The sequence below is a fragment of the Melitaea cinxia genome, chromosome 2 (genome assembly GCF_905220565.1).
Source record: "Melitaea cinxia chromosome 2, ilMelCinx1.1, whole genome shotgun sequence".
NCBI classification, from domain to species: domain Eukaryota; kingdom Metazoa; phylum Arthropoda; class Insecta; order Lepidoptera; family Nymphalidae; genus Melitaea; species Melitaea cinxia.
In genome coordinates this window covers 10270544-10287155 of record NC_059395.1, presented here as the reverse complement: position 1 = coordinate 10287155, position 16612 = coordinate 10270544, and the positions used below count along the sequence as shown (strand labels likewise).

Here is a 16612-nt window from a genome sequence, read left to right as displayed (position 1 = left end):
TGTTTAAGTCGATATATAATGTAGATCTATACTAATATTATAAAGAGGTAAAGTTTATAACTTTGTTTTTATGTAGGGGGTAATCTTCGCAAATACTGATCCGATCATAAAAAGTCTTTCACTAACAGAAAGCTACACTATTCAGGAGTGACATAGGCTATATTTTATTGTAGTTGAAAAAAAAATCAGTAAATAAGAAAAAGATTAAAATATAATATCAAAATGGTAAATAAACTAGCGCCATCCATCGCTATTAGAAAACAATTTATTAGTCTTTCGACGTTATTAATTTAGTCTTATTTTAGTCTATTGACGACTTTTTCTCGATTTTTGATAGATGGCATTGGAGCAACATATTATTTATTTAAGAAAGGAATGATTTTATGATCCTTAGGTTTATATTTATGTCTTTCTCGGAGGAGATGGTACGCGGTAAAACGTCATACTCAGGTCACATTTTTTATACAATAGGCTTTAAGTTTCTAAACTCCAATAAACGTATATAAGCATATAATAAAATACCAGATCATTTATTAAACAATATGAACAGATTAATCAACATTATTAATATCACCTATTTTGTACATCACTTATTTTTCCAAAACTAGTCAAAAACCAATCATGTAATATGGGATCATCTTCGTGAGAATAATCATCTGACACATGGACTGTCGATTTCGGATACCACTCGAAAAGTAAGCTTATTAGCGGTATTTCTTGCAGTTTGTTTATAAACTCCTCTCCATATTTTTGTTTAATTTTTCGAGCAAAACATCTTTTAACATAAGTCAAAAATGTATCTAAAAAGTTGAAACAAACATTTGGATCCCACAGCCTCTGAAAGCAAAAATATAGTATTTTTTATGAAACTTGGAAATAATAACTAAATTGATTAAAGCTTGTTGCTTAAATGATGACTGTTAATAAGACATAAATCAAATTACATCTCTCATCATCATCACTTCAGCCTAATACAGTCCACTGCTGAACATAGGCCTCCACAAGTTCGCGCCAAAATGGAGTGAACTCATGTGTTTTGCCCATAGTCACCACGCTGGGCAGGCGGGTTGGTGACCGCAGGGCTGGCTTTGTCCTAACGAAGACGCTGCTGCCTGTCTTCGGGCTGTGTATTTCAAAGCCAGCAGTTAGATGGTTATTCCGCCATCTGTCGGCTTTTCGGCAAGTTCCAAGGTGGTAATTAACTTCGGTAATCGGACGAGAACCGGTGTATTCAACGTGGTATGGACGTTGGCTTCTAAGGTGGTAGTGGAAATGTGTTATCCCTTAGTCGCCTCTTACGACACCTACGGGAAAAGAGGGGGTGGCTATATTCTTAATGGGCTAACCACACAGCAGTTATATTTATTTTAATTACATCTCTACAAGATTAATATAAACCTAAAACTATTATAAAGTAAGTACATTGGTCTGCAAAATCAATTAAATAACAGTCTTGAATAGTTTTAATTACCTTTGATATTCTGGGCAAATCACTGATTTTGTATAATTTCAATTCCTCAACAATACCATTATCATTTCTACATCCACAAAGTATTTTATCAACTCCAACAAGAAATGACTGACACCACCACTTTTTGGTCTTAAATCGCCTAAAACATAAATATTTGTAAGAAAATATTGCAATTTAAAAAAACTATCATTATATACCTACTGTAATTAATCAACTTTTTATTTATGGTATTTTTTATGGCACAACAGGAAATATCCAGCTCAAAATCTAGAGCACCCCGACTGGAGAAGTACCTTGATCTTACAGAACATCTTAGCTAAATAATACTGCTTTCAAGAAGTGTGGTGTCCCTGTGGTGAGTGAGGTGACCAGAGCTCCTGGGGAGGAATGAGAGTAGGGTTGGCAATGCACTTGCATTGCTTCTGGTGTTGCAGGCATCTGAAAGCTACGGTCATCAGGTACATCAGATTATCATCAACAGCCATATGCTATTTTGCTGACCTAGTTTAAAATAAATACCTACTAAAATTGTATATAAAATAATAAAAACAATATATTAAAAAAAAACAATACTCATATTATAACTATATATTACAATCTCTTTAAAATATTATATACTTTTTAGACAAAAAACACAAACTTAAAATTTTTCTCCTGTCTTGAAAATTCGATGTGCCTGTTTGTTTTGAGTTCAATAAATTCCTTAGAAGACAAATATTGTATAATAGCTTCAGGATTATTTGATTGTGGAACAGGTGAGACGGGCATTTTGTCACATCTTATTCCATCCATCTCAGCACCATAGATAATTTTATGTCTGTTTAAATTTGTTGCAAATACTAAAGAAAATTCCTCAGTCTCGTCGACTGGCAAATTCGGATTTGGTTGACCATCCGGTTTATCTATATATTCAACAAAAGTGTATATGAGAATAGTTGATTATTTTATTATTATGTGATATTATGAGAAGTATAGCAAAACATTTTTTTCATACCAGACAGCATATATTGTTCAAACTTGTAACCCCAAGAGGTGAATTGTTTATCTCTTTCTGACATACACATTTTCTGGGATATTTTTTCTGCAGTGTCCCTAGCGCACAGGTATATATTGCCTTGAAATAATATAGCAACAATTTTCCAAGGGTCTTTATTCTCATATGGAGTACAGGCAATACATGTCAATAGGCCTCGATAGCAAAAGAACCGAGCGTCATCTAATTTACTATGTAAAGAAAAATTTAGTCTAACTCTGTGTTCTACTAAAAATTTTAATAATTCTGTTAGTTTTACATCAAGGTCTGGAGGCTTTCTTTTAGCTTTGTCTAGGTTTAAATTTAAATCAAAATTTACTTTTCCCTCATAAATTCTTTGTGCATATTTAACATTTTCGATTCCAATATATCCTATAATTTTCGGTTTACCATATTTTGGAAATGGCTTCAAGTAAATTGATTCTTGAACATGAAGCTCAGGTTGCGACATTGTTATCACTTATTTAAGTAAGAAAACGATTAATGAGTAATTGTTATAAGATACTGATGAAACAGACAGTTTATTTTTAACTATCAGACGATATTCATAACTTTTAATTAAATTAAGTTTTTTTTTCAAATATAGTTGCCAGCAAATTATGTATCTAAAAAAGATTAATTTATTTGCTATTTGTTATTCTTATGTGTAAGGTAATAAAACTATCTTTAAATAGTTAATTTATTTATCTTATAGTTACACAACAAAACTAATTGATTACACCGACACGACATAATCAATATAATGACACATTGACATCATGACGACATGACAATAGTTTTTTTAGTGAAGTCGTCAATGTCAATTTAAGCAAATTTTACGGCCTCGGATGCAAGTCTTAATATCAGTAAAAGTCTTAAACAATATAGAATAGAGAATAAACATACAACAACACAGAACCTAAAAACTCAGATAATATATTCTTTACTGCACTAAGTAAATTTTACAATAGTCATAACAATATAGGAAGTTGGTAAGGGCGAACTTATCTCTAAAAGAGATCTCTTCCAGATAAAGTAATGCAGGAATAGAATTATAATATTAAAAAAACATATAAAATACATACACCACACATACATAAACTTATACACAGATACATCTACATACATACATACATACATCTACATACATATATACATAAAACATAAATATAATACATATATACATCTCATACATCTGTACTGATTTTGGAAAACAGATAGTTCTTAAGATTGTTTTTAAAACTGGACAGCGATGAGCTTTCTTGGATGAATTTTGGGAGATTATTCCAAAGGTTAGCGGCGTATACAGAAAATGAATTATATAAAAATTACAGTGTTTATAGTTTTCTTAAATGTTTGGTCATTATTTCTTAATGTTGTACAGGTTCAAATTTTTGTCACGGTTTTATATATTATAGGTCTGGCTGGCTGATCAAGGCTGTGTGGTTACGGCAGTACAGAACATAGGCACCTCCTCTCTTCTCGTGGGTGTCGTAAGAGGCGGCTAATGAATAACACAGTTTCATTATCACCTTGGAACTTAAAAAGCCGACCGATGGCGAAATAACCATCCAACTGCTGGCTTTAAAATACACAGGCCGAAGACGGGCAGCAGCAGCGTCTTCGGTGCGACAAAGCTAGCCCTGCGGTCACCAACCCACCTGCCCAGCGTGGTGACTATGGGCAACACACATGAGTTCACGCCATTTTTGGCCCGAACTTGTGGAGGCCTATATGTCCAGCAGTGGACTGCAATAGATAGAAATGATGATATGACATCTTTTAGTAAATATGACGTGGCAGATCTCTTTTTGAACCAAAAAAACAAAATAATTCGGCATTTTTGAAGGATGTTGATTCAATCGCGCAACCAGATTTAATCTAGTGATCAGTGCGGCTGCAACTAATTTTAAACGCGGGAACGCCTGTACATGGCTTCTCCCCTCCGTATTGCTCTATGCTGTTACCGGTACCTCGAAATCTACCAAAAACGTAGAAATCTACTAAATCTGGTCACGCTCACCATTGAAATTGGGCTTAGTGTTACCTGTGTAATAAGACCGTGATTGAGACTGATAATGACAACCCAAAAAGTTTTTAGTTGCTCCTATTTGATTTTTGATTTGTATTTGTACAGTGTAGAGCGAAAGACTTGTATATCCAGCTCTCATAAATTAAAAAAAAAATTGTTGCCCCTATGCCAAACGTCAATTCGTTCGTTACACTACAAAATTCAAAATCTAGAAAAACAAGTTTTACACTAGAGTTTTGCATCTTGTAACAACTTCAAAGGTACTGCTTGATTTATAAATAAGCGTAATGAGTGATGCTTGTAGTGACGGTAAAAAGTGAAAATGGAAATAACCAATCGATTCCATAAATGCAGGCTATGTTTAAAAATCGGAGATTTTTGTTCCATATTCGAAAAAGATGATACGATACGATTATCGGAAATGGTTATGTCGTTTGCTAATGTTCAGGTAACGTATACATTACTTTTATACAGTATTTTTAATTCATATATCAATGTTTACAGCATTAAGGCCGTTCGAATATTTTGATGGTTGTTTATGTTTGTACTCAGTATCTCGTCATAGAACAACGTTCATAGATTCATATAGTAAATGTTTTTCTTTTATATTAATGACTTATTACAAATCATCATCTTAAATATTAACTAAAGTATCCCGCTATATGAAATGGTTACGACAGTAAAGAATTTAACCACCCTCACCTTCCTGTAGGTGTCGTAAGAGGCGACTACTGGATAACACAGTTTCACTACCACCTTGGAATATAAAAAGCTGACTGATGGCGGGATAACCATCAAACTGCTGGCTTTGAAATACATAGGCCGAAGACGGTCGGCAGCATCTTGGGTGCGACAAAGTCAGCCCTGCGGTCACCAACTCGCCTGCCCAGTGTGGTGACTATGGGCAAAACACACTAGTTCACGCCATTTTTTGATGCGAACTTGTGGAGGCCTATGTCCAGCAGTGGACTGCAAAAGGCTGAAGTGATGATGATGATGTGATCCAGCTATTTAAATTAAAAAAATTTAACACTCATTATTCATACTTTTACATGGAAATTACCACGAGTGTCATATAGACGTTAAGGGACGATTGATTGTTATCCAGATGATTATCGCTATTAGTCTCGTTTTAAATAAAAGTATTAGTAATGATTGTGAAAGCCTAAAAGCTAATATTATCATTGTTCTTTTAGATTCATGAAGGTGATGGATTGTCTGACCGTGTGTGTACATCATGCATTGAAAATTTAAGCACAGCATACTTATTCAAACTTCAGTGTGAAAGAATTGACATTCTGATGCGAAAATTTCCTGGTAATAATAATACTATGTATATTAATCACACAAAAGTAAACATATACATATATATAGAATATGGTTGACTACATCTCACATTACAATATTTACCTTTTAATTTATGGTCCATGTAATTTAATATCACCACCATAAAATAATATCATGACTCTGGCATTGAGTCAATATGAAACCATCAAGTGCTATGACTATACAAGTGTCATAATAATTTGAGATTATCTATATACCTGATTATATTTTACTTAAATGTTTGTATTCATTCATAATAGTTGTTATTATTATTTATATAGTTAAAATTTTTTTGTATTATTTGAAATTTAAATTGACAGATATACAAATTGATAAGCCAGCTACTTCTGATTATAACGACTTATGTGATCAGGAATTTCATATGCACACTGAATACATTAAAGAAGAAAATAATGATAATTTAGTAAAAGCAGAGCAAGCAGATAAGCAGCTAAGTCCTTGCTACGAAACTAGTGATGAAACTGATAGTGACATAGACTCCATTAAGTGTGTATACTGCAGTCAGTCCTACAGCAACTATGGAGCACACACTTGCCACGTCACCTGCACAATCGAGCACAACCAGCTACAAAAATCAAGTAGCAATGAAACATTAGTAGCAGCAGACATCACCCAAACAAAAACTCCAAAATCTATGTCACCTGTCACAAGCATTCCAGAATGTATTAATGTTTCATGCGTTCTCTGCGACAAAAAGTATGATAGATATGGGGATTATGTAAATCATTTAAATATTTGCACAAATAATGTTAAACTACATCATTTTGTTTGTCCTGTCTGTCACGAAATGTTCTCTGATAAGTTTGACTATTTGGAGCATCTGAAGGTGTTCCATTTTAAAGCTGACGACATGATGAGTGATGAGGGAACAGACTGTGTGGACTTTGCTCCAATGATTGTGAAAACGAGTAAACCTAAAGCTGTCAGGCGGCAAATAGGTTGGTCCATTGAAGATATCTACCAGGAGATAGAGTGTCAAAAAGTTGAACAAAAACCAACATCTACGTCTAGTCCTATAAAAAATTTCTTTTCCAAATTGGGAAATGAGTGAGTGGTACAGAATTTTGGCATGCCTGGGACCTACATCAGCGCTTTATGGGAATGCACTAACTTTCTGCTTAAGTAAATATTTATACTGTTATTTATTATATTTCGTGGGATTTCATTTCTTTTATAAATTAACCCTTCTTGTTATTCATTTTAAAGACTTGTTTTGTCTACTATCTTATAATGGAATTTTTTATAAATAAATATAGTAATGTTAGCAGAACATACCAAAATATATAGGAAAAAACTAATTTATTTTATTATATACATAAAATTTCCCATTTTAAAGGTCATTTAGTAGTAAACAAAGTACTCCAAAAAAAGTGAGCTTCCGGAAATTGATTGAAAATGGTAAAGCTAAGACAGCAGTGTATTTACCATTTCGTAAATACATACAAAATTACAAGCTTAAAAAAAAGGTATCCAACTACAGCCCCATAAATTCCAAAACTCAAACAATAACCAGTCAAATTCAAGCTTGTATTCCAGAAGAAGTATCAGGTAATAAAATATTCTATTAATATAGTAATAATATACATATAATTATTCTATATACATATATATAAAGTGTGTGTGTGTGTCAGCTCAGTCACATTATTGGAGTTGACTCCTTAAGAAAGATTACTGTGATTTTTATAAATTGAAATGTTCCAATCAATTAATAAATTTATTATTAATTCAAACAATAAAACTCTAACACATAAATAGATGCTTGCTATTTCACATCTATATTTTGCTACATCTAAAAGCGCTGTAGTGCATCCTTCAGGATTCCTTTTGTTTTATTTTTTATACCGTATGCCTTATATCATTTCTTAAAGAATAAAATTTGAAATGTATGTACGCGCATAACTTCCGTTGCCGTTTGCACTGAATTGGAATTCTTTCTTTTGTATCATTATTAGGAGTCATTCTTGAATTACGTCGATCTAATTTCACGATATTTTGACCCCTTTTTTTATCATTGTCACAGATGGTCACATGTTTTTCAATTTTACATGTAAATTTATTAATTAAATGAAAACATAAAAACAAAAAACAGTTTCGACACTATTATTTCCAATTAAATTATTTTTTAAATATAATTATTTTATTACTAACAATATTATATGCTAAATTTTAAAATGCACAACATCTTGGAACCCTCCCACGCCTTGTCACACAATGACATACTTCGTGAAACTCTTACCCCCCCCCCCCCTCTTAAAGTATGACGTATTTTATGGAAGGCCCCATTTTGTCAGGAAATGGTTTGCTTAAAATAAAATTTAAAAATCGACATTATCACCAATAAAAAAAACGAGTGTGCTTTAGAACACATGACTGAAGTAAAACTTCTGCACAATAGGCCTGCATTGTGTCCTAGATATACGAAACGTTACTGGCTATGAGAGAAAAAGAGAAAGAAAATGTGTGCTCGCATCTCTTGCTTGCTCCGTTCGCCTCGCCCGTTCACACTTTTCGTGACGCTGTCGTCACGCATTCACCATCTCACTCCCCAAGTCAAGCGTGTGTAAAGAAGTTTTACTTCAGAAAATGGTACAAAGTTAACTGGGTCAGCTAGGACTATAATGTTTTAAGTGCAATTCTGTTTTTCATAGATAGTGACTATGCTTCACCAAGTGGAACTTCTGAAGATTCATGGAAGATGAAACAAAATTTAATATGTGCATGTGATAAAAAGATCTTCATGCTCTCTGAACAAATTCACGTAAGGCTTAAATCATTTAGTATTCTAAAGAATTAAAAGGGAATATTAAATGAAATTAATTATTCTAAAGAATTAATAGAAATAATGGGGTTAAAACCCCCTGACGAAAAAAGAGGGGTATTATAAGTTTAACGCGAAAGTCTCTCTGTATGTCTGTCTGTGGCATTGTAGCTCTCAAATGCATGGACGATTTTAATGTTGTTTTTTTTACTAGAAAGTGAGTCTCCTTAGCAGTAGCTCTTACCTGCTTTTTGTAAAAATTTAGTATTAGCTCTTTTTCAAAATGATAGTAAGGCATTTCGGCTTAAAACGGAATCGTTACGCATAGCTTGTTAAATTTTTAATATTTTATCTTTGTCTTGTTGTTACAAGCTTACTTAACAAAAACTTTTTTAAACAAAATTTAAGGAGGTAATTTTATATACTATCTCATTGTATAAAGGCACTTTATAATGGCACTCTATAAAGGCACTTTATATAATTTAAAAAAAAAACGAGGAACTTTAAATTTTATCAAATCTATACTAATATTATAAAGCTGAGGAGTTTGTTTGTTTGTCTGTTTGAACGCGCTAATCTCAGGAACTACTGGTCCGATTAGAAAAATTATTTCACTGTTAGATAGCCCATTTGTCGAGGTAGGCTATAAGCAATTTCTTTTTCAAATTTACGCATGTCAAACCACAGCTAGTAACAGATAAGTGTATACCAATTTATTCCTTTTTGCAGGATCGAGACAGAATTGTGGCTATGGTAAATGAATTAGGAGGAGTTGTAGCTGAAAATACAAAAATGGAAATGCTAGCAACCCATTTCATATCAGTGTTACCAAATGATACATTCACGGGTATGATTGTTTGTGCGCTTGCTACAGGAAAATGGTTACTCCATATAAGTTTCATCTATGATAGCTTTCGATGCAAGAAATTTTTACAGGTAACTAATAATATATATTATATATAATATAATATATATATAATATAATATATATATAATATAATATTATATATATATATATATATATATATATATATATATATATATATATATATATATATGTACTGTGTGGCTACGGTACTAAAAAATATGGTCACCCCCTCTCTTCCCGTGGGTGTCGTAAGAGGCGACTGAGGGATAACACGGTTCCGCTACCACCTTGGAACTTAAAAAGCCGACCGGTGGCGGGATAACCATCCAACTGCTGGCTTTGAAATACACAGGCCGAAGACGGGCGGCAGCGTCATCGGTGCGACAAAGCCAGCCCTGCAGTCACCAACCCGCCTGCCCAGCGTGGTGACTATGGGCAAAACACATGAGTTCACGTTATTTTTCGCGTAAACTTGTGGAGACCTATGTCCAGCAGTGGACTGTACAGGCTGTAATGATGAACTAATAATATATAACGTTATCAGTCACATATATATTTTAAAATAGTCAATTAGACACGCCCACGACACGCCTACGCAGGCACGCACGCGCGCGCATCTTCTCTATATAAATAAAAATGACTATTGCTAAGCGCATAAATCGAGATTGGCTCGAGCAATTCGGCTAATGTATTTTTTTATGTTCCTTAAGGCTCACGGAAGGTTTTAATTCAAAAAAAATTAAAAAAAAAAATTACTATTAACTTTTGATAGAACGAAATCTGTCCGGGCAGCTAATATTTTAATAGAACTTATACTGTAGATACTTTATACTTCAATTAGGATACAAGATAAGTCATATCTAATGAGTAAGATGGTAGGTTGGTGCTCAAGATATTATTCTAGTAGAGTCAATATAAGCTCTCACACATTTTTTTATTTAAAAAAAAGGCAAACAATACCTACCTTAACTTTTTATTAGCAGCAATACCTATATGTATATACTTACTAGTGTCATTTAAATAACTTTTATCTTGTTTAGAAAGTTTATTTAAAGTATGTTATTATTTTAATGGTAAAAGTTAACAAGTCATAACTAAGCTATGACACACAAAAATGGAGCAAATAAACAAAAGCGCTTTTAAAATTAACTGGTTTGCGTAGTTGCTTTAAAAAAGAAAAAACTGTGTGTACTACTGTATACACATATATTTGTCCAAAAATTTACAACAATATAATGCTATAAACTATTGTTTTAAAATAAGAAAATTAAATATTAACGTTATAATTTTTTTTTCTTTGTAGGAAGAAATGTATGAATGGATGCGGCACCCCAAAATAGTTGAAATAGATAACACGAGTGTTGAGGTGGCAAAGGCAGCTGTATATTGGCACAGTGAGCTACAAACGAAACACGCGTCATTTCCTTTTGAAGGAAAACAAATTGTGCTTATAATGAAGAAAAAATACAGACAATACTATCAAATGATATTTAAAACTCTAAAAGCGAAACCCGTGACTTATGACCCTAGGTAGTAAATCACTAATATTTTGTTATTAATGAAGGTTTAAAAATACTTATATCATTGTGGTTTTATATTCTAGAACTCCCGGTAGTTGCTGCTCAGCTGATTACTGCTTCGTCGACATGAAAATAATAGAAAGGGTGAAACTACGGTTTTTCTTTCACCACAATGTTCCTGTCTTCCCTTATCAATATATATTAGTTTATTTACTTAAGAGGGGTCGAGTTGACGACCAACATAAATATCTATTACAGGATTGTAATAAAATAAAAGATAAAGATTTCTTTTTTAATAATACATATTAATTTTAAGACTTGACATGTTTTGAGACTAGATATAACTCCCTTAAATTGCTAACCTTGTCGCATTACAAGTCTTACGTCATCCATAACAAAAAGTATGTTAAATAAAATATAAATTGTAATTTCTAAATTCTTATTGTATTGAAATGATTACGTGGAAAAGTCATAGTATTAGTACAAATTAGATAGTTAATTTTGTTCTATATTACATCTTACTACTGTACTAAAGTAGTAAGCGGTCGACTGCGATCCGTGACAAGATTTAGTATGTTATAAAATAACTAGCTTCGTCTGCGTGGAATTTAACAAAAAAGGTAATTCAGTTCACTGAGTTATAAAATAAATAAATTTCTAAAATAAAAGTAGCATAAGTTTCTCCTTATTACATAAGCTATCTGCCAGTGAAAGTCTCTTCAAAATCGGTCCAGCCTTTTCAGAGATAATTGGAACAAACAGACAGACAAAATTGTAAAAAATGTAATATTGGTATATGTTCCGTGCATACATCCATTTGCATTTAGTAAATACGGTTATTTTAATATTACAAACAGACACTCCAATTATATTTATTTGTATAGATAGAAAGATTGATAAACTAAGAAATAAACGAAATAATGTAATAAGATTCAAAGCTACCCGCACACATACAATTGTAAGTTGGCCGACTACCGAACAACTAAATTGCGTATTTTTACAATTTTATTGATCAACTTTATTTTGTTGGTTGGTTAGCCGCAGACTATTCGCTTTAATCAGTGACAGTGTTGCTAGCGCGGTGCGTGTGCGTGAAAATACGGAAAAAAACGCTCTAATAATAAAAAGAAGACGAAAACAAAAGAGAAAATTTTGGGTGCACATATATTAAGTAATAGATTAAAATATGGGAAGCATCATACATTGCATTCTAAACTCAGATGTTATCCAGATAAATTGACTATTTCGTCTTTTGATGAGCTCATATATCTAATTGAGCCAGCAATAATCAAACAGGACACACCTTTCCGACTAGAAGTTAGTTCCGACTAGCTGTTGAAGAAAGGATTTTTTTTAATATAATTATTATATATCCACGGGCTTTTGAAAGCCATGTCCTTTTTTATTTTTAAAACATACTATTTTTTTTAAATTAAGGTTCTTCTACTTCGTTTGCAACAACTGATCGGGACGCAGACGTCGTACCCGTCGACGAAGATCCGGGCGTAGGGAAATCACGCGCATGCATGTAGTCGTCTTCCATCTTGCCGTGCGACTGACCAACTAAGTTGGATAGTCAGCGAGCTTGTATAAGGTAACCGTGCTAACGAACAGTTGGACAACTTTTTAATTGTACGTCGATCGGAAGTGAATTTCGATTCTGATGTGATTGGTATCCAATTAATTAGTTGGAGAAGATGTGCGGGCTAGCACATGTCACTATACCTATTAGTATACTCTGCGATTTAGTCGGCCAACTTACAATTGTATGTGTGCGGGAGCACTTAGTGATGCTACCGATACAGGTTATACATATAGGTACATATGTAGCGTTTGTTTTACCTACCAAAATGGCGGCTGGGTATATTACATTATATTATATTATATTACGTGCATGGTATATTCGCAATTTGCGGGAGTTATTTAAAAAATATATAGGTATTCTATTTTAGATCTTAAATAAAATATATTAGTGATTTTTTTCTGGTTGGGTTATGAAAATATTATTATTGAATTTATAATATAAGTTAATAAAATATACCTTTAATTAGAAATATCCTTTTATTTTTTACTTTTTCAGTATTCTCTACTCGTTTGCTTTTATTTTCGTTTAAAGATGGTAATGGATATCATAGAATGATCGTTTTCTTCTTTTAATCTAAAATTTAACAATACAATTTTATAATAAATAAAATGGTAAAATAAATTCTTGATAATTGTGTTTGCTTGCAAACAAAAAACCTACTTCAATTACATGAACAAGTAATAAAACATAAGTAGACAATAATTGTGTTTGCTCGCAAACGAAAAAAAAACCGACTTCAATTACATCGACAAGTAATACAACGTAGATCGACGAAAAAATAGTCAAGCAACTACGCGTTATCAAAGATTACTCAAAAAGTAGTTATCAGATCTCGATAAAATTTATAGGTGACCACATGATAAACATCAGCTTTCGATTAAATTAAAAATTATCAAAATCGGTACACCCAGTAAAAAGTTATTACGGATTTTCGAGAGTTTCCCTCGATTTCTCTGGGATCCCATCATCAGATCCTGGTTTCCTTATCACGGTACTAAACTAGGGATGTCCCCTTTCTAACGAAAAAAGAATTATCAAAATCGGTACATCCAGTAGAAAGTTATGCGGTATAATACAACGTAGGTCGACGAAAAAAGCGTCAAGTAAAAACGCATTATTAGATATAACTCGAAAAGTAGTTGTTAGATCTCAAATAAATTTAAATGGGACCAATTGGCACACACCACCTTTCGATTAAAACAAAATTTGTCGAAATCGGTCTACCCGGTCAAAAGTTCTGATGTAACATACATAAAAAAAAAAAAAAAAAAAAAAAAAAAAAAAAAAAAAAAAAAATACAGTCGAATTGAGAACCTCCTCCTTTTTTGGAAGTCGGTTAAAAAGATTGTCAAATAAATACGCGCTATTAAAGATTACTCAAAAATAAATCATGAGATCTCCATCAAATTTGAATGGGACCACAAGAAAAACATCCGCTTTCGATTAAAATAAGAATCATCAAAATTATTTATAAAGAATAAACTGGTATAACTAGCTAATACAGCCACTACGTTATAGTAGATGTGGTCACGTAACATCCTTTGATGGATATTCACTAAAGTAGTTTTACCTAATTCAGATAGATCGCTTTGTGACAAAATACGCGCCGTTTCATAAATACACGTCAACAAAAAGTACTCATTATATCTCGATAATATTTAAATGGGACAACAAGACAAGCATCCGCTTTCGATTAAAACAAGAAGAATCAAAATAACTTATAAAGAATAAACTGGTACCCTAGCTAATACAGCTCACTAAGTTAGGTATAGTTGTTGTGTGGCCACGTAACATCATTTGGTCGATATCACTGAAGTAGTTTATAATACAAACTTTTTAATTTTTTAATACAAACAATTAAGTATACGCGTTATCAAAAATTACTCAAAAAAATAGTTATCAGCTATCGATCAAATTTGAATGAGACTACATGACAAGCACTAGCTTTCGATTATAGTAAGAATCATCAAAATCGGTAAACCCAGTAAAAAGTTAAATAGTCAAGTAAAATAAGCATTGTTAGAGACATCATCAACTTGAAAAGTACATGTTAGATCTCAATTAAATTTAAATGGGACCACATGAAACGCAACACCTTTTAATTAAAAACAATTGTATTTGCTCGCAAACGAAAAAAAACGACTTCAATTACATCGACAAGTAATACAACGTATGTAGACGAAAAAATAGTCAAGTAAATACGCGTTATCAAAGATTACTCAAAAAGTTGTAATCAGATCTTGATGAAATTTAAATGTGACAACATTATAAACATCAGCTTTTGATTAAATAAAAAATCATCAAAATCGGTACAAAAGTTATGCGGTAAAATACAACGTAGGTCGACGAAAAAAATAGTCAAATAAAACGCATTTTTAGATATAACTCAAAAAGTGGTTGTTAGATCTCAACTAAATTTAAATGGGACCAAATGACACCTTTCGATAAAAAAATTTTTTTGTCGAAATCGGTCAACCCAGTCAAAAGATCTAAAGTAACATACATTAAAAAAAATACAATCGAATTGAGAATCTCGTCCTTTTTTTTGGAAGTCGGTTAAAAATAATCGAAATCGGTCCAGCTAGTCAAGTTCTGAAGTAACATACATCTATAGGTACAAATAAATAATATTGGAGTGTCTGTTTGTCATATTAAAAGAACCGCTTTTTACTAATTACATATGTACCTATATATAAACGGTACGTATACCAAAATAACACTTTTTACTATTTTTGTGTCTGTCTGTTTGTTCCGGCTAATCTAGACCAAATTTGACGAGACTTTCACTAGCAGATAGCTAATGTAGTAAGAAGTAGAGTCGTGAGACGACTTCCGCTTGAGGCTGAGTGCTAGTTGCAAGGATTTGATAGTAACCTTGTAATAACTAAGTATTTTCGTTATTGTTGTTGTTTTGTATAGTTACCTGTCAGTTGTTTGTGTTCTATTAAATATTGTGCACGTCATATTGTAACTGTAAATAGTCTTTGTTTTTAAAATGGATACTGATCAATCGGACCCCGGCGGAGGTTATGTTACTCCAACACACATTTAACCTTAAGTGTAAATGAGAACTCAAATAATCGTCTTAAACGCCCAAATACGGTATCTCTTGATTCATTTACGCTTCAGCCTGTAATATCCCACTACTGGGCAAAGGCCTCTTCCCCCATGTAGGAGAAGGATCAGAGCTTAATCCACCACGCTGCTCCAATGCGGGTTGGCGGATATATCCCTACTACGAGTAACGACCGCTATCAGGTGTACATGATAACAACCGGGACCGACGGCTTAACGTGCTCTCCGAGGCACGGTGGGGAGACCCACAAGGACTCACAAACACCCAGACCACCAGATTCATTTACTACTGCTAAAAAAACAAATAGCTTACATAACCCGGCTTCTTCCGTACAACTAAATTACTTAAGACCAAAATTTGAAAAGAAAAACTTAAATACAACACTGATGATCGAGCCCCTTTTATTGTACACGTAACACGTCTCAAAACCTGAACCGGAACCTCGGTCTGGCACCACTCTCCTATGGAGTTTGGTCGCTTTCTTTTTAAAAATAATTTCAAAATAAGTCAATGGATGGCGTAAAAAAGATTTGCCGTAACCGAGTGTCAGTAGAGTTTAAGACAGCAGCTGATGCTAATTCTTTCATTGACTCTTCTGTCCTCTTAGAGGCCGGATTCTCCGCAGCTATTCCGTCTTACAGCGTATCTCGCATGGATTTAGTTAGAAATGTTCCAGTTGAATGGTCAATGGAGGAATTAGTTCAGAATTTAAAGTTCCAATGGGTTTTGGTGAGGTTGTTCGCGCTCGTAGATTGAGCCGTAAATCAGTCTCTGAATCCCACACTATTGTGTGCATCCCTACACAAATCATAGTCATAACTTTTTCTGGTCAAAAACTCCCTCCTCATGTATACGCTTTCTACACATCTCTTACAGTTGAAACGTACATCCTCCCCACAATTCAGTGTAACAGATGTTGTAGGTTTCGCCACATCAAGACTGT

At 33.1% G+C, this 16612-nt stretch overlaps 2 protein-coding genes across 2 annotated transcripts; one reads left to right on the top strand and one right to left on the bottom strand.

The window, feature by feature from the left end:
* Nucleotides 1-495: 495 nt before the first annotated feature.
* Nucleotides 496-3039, bottom strand: LOC123664527 (decapping and exoribonuclease protein-like). Its single transcript, XM_045599066.1, has 4 exons — nucleotides 2466-3039; nucleotides 2112-2373; nucleotides 1472-1610; nucleotides 496-837 (listed from the first exon to the last, which is right to left on the bottom strand). The coding sequence occupies exons 1-4, from the start codon at nucleotides 2953-2955 to the stop codon at nucleotides 571-573; spliced, it is 1158 nt and encodes a 385-aa protein (XP_045455022.1). The 5' UTR covers nucleotides 2956-3039; the 3' UTR covers nucleotides 496-570.
* Nucleotides 3040-4921: 1882 nt separating this feature from the next.
* LOC123664516 lies at nucleotides 4922-11444 on the top strand. Its single transcript, XM_045599057.1, has 8 exons — nucleotides 4922-4963; nucleotides 5712-5832; nucleotides 6162-6909; nucleotides 7199-7410; nucleotides 8511-8620; nucleotides 9350-9556; nucleotides 10792-11018; nucleotides 11092-11444. Exons 1-8 carry the CDS (start codon nucleotides 4937-4939, stop codon nucleotides 11315-11317), a joined length of 1878 nt encoding a protein of 625 aa, XP_045455013.1. The 5' UTR covers nucleotides 4922-4936; the 3' UTR covers nucleotides 11318-11444.
* Nucleotides 11445-16612: the final 5168 nt, after the last annotated feature.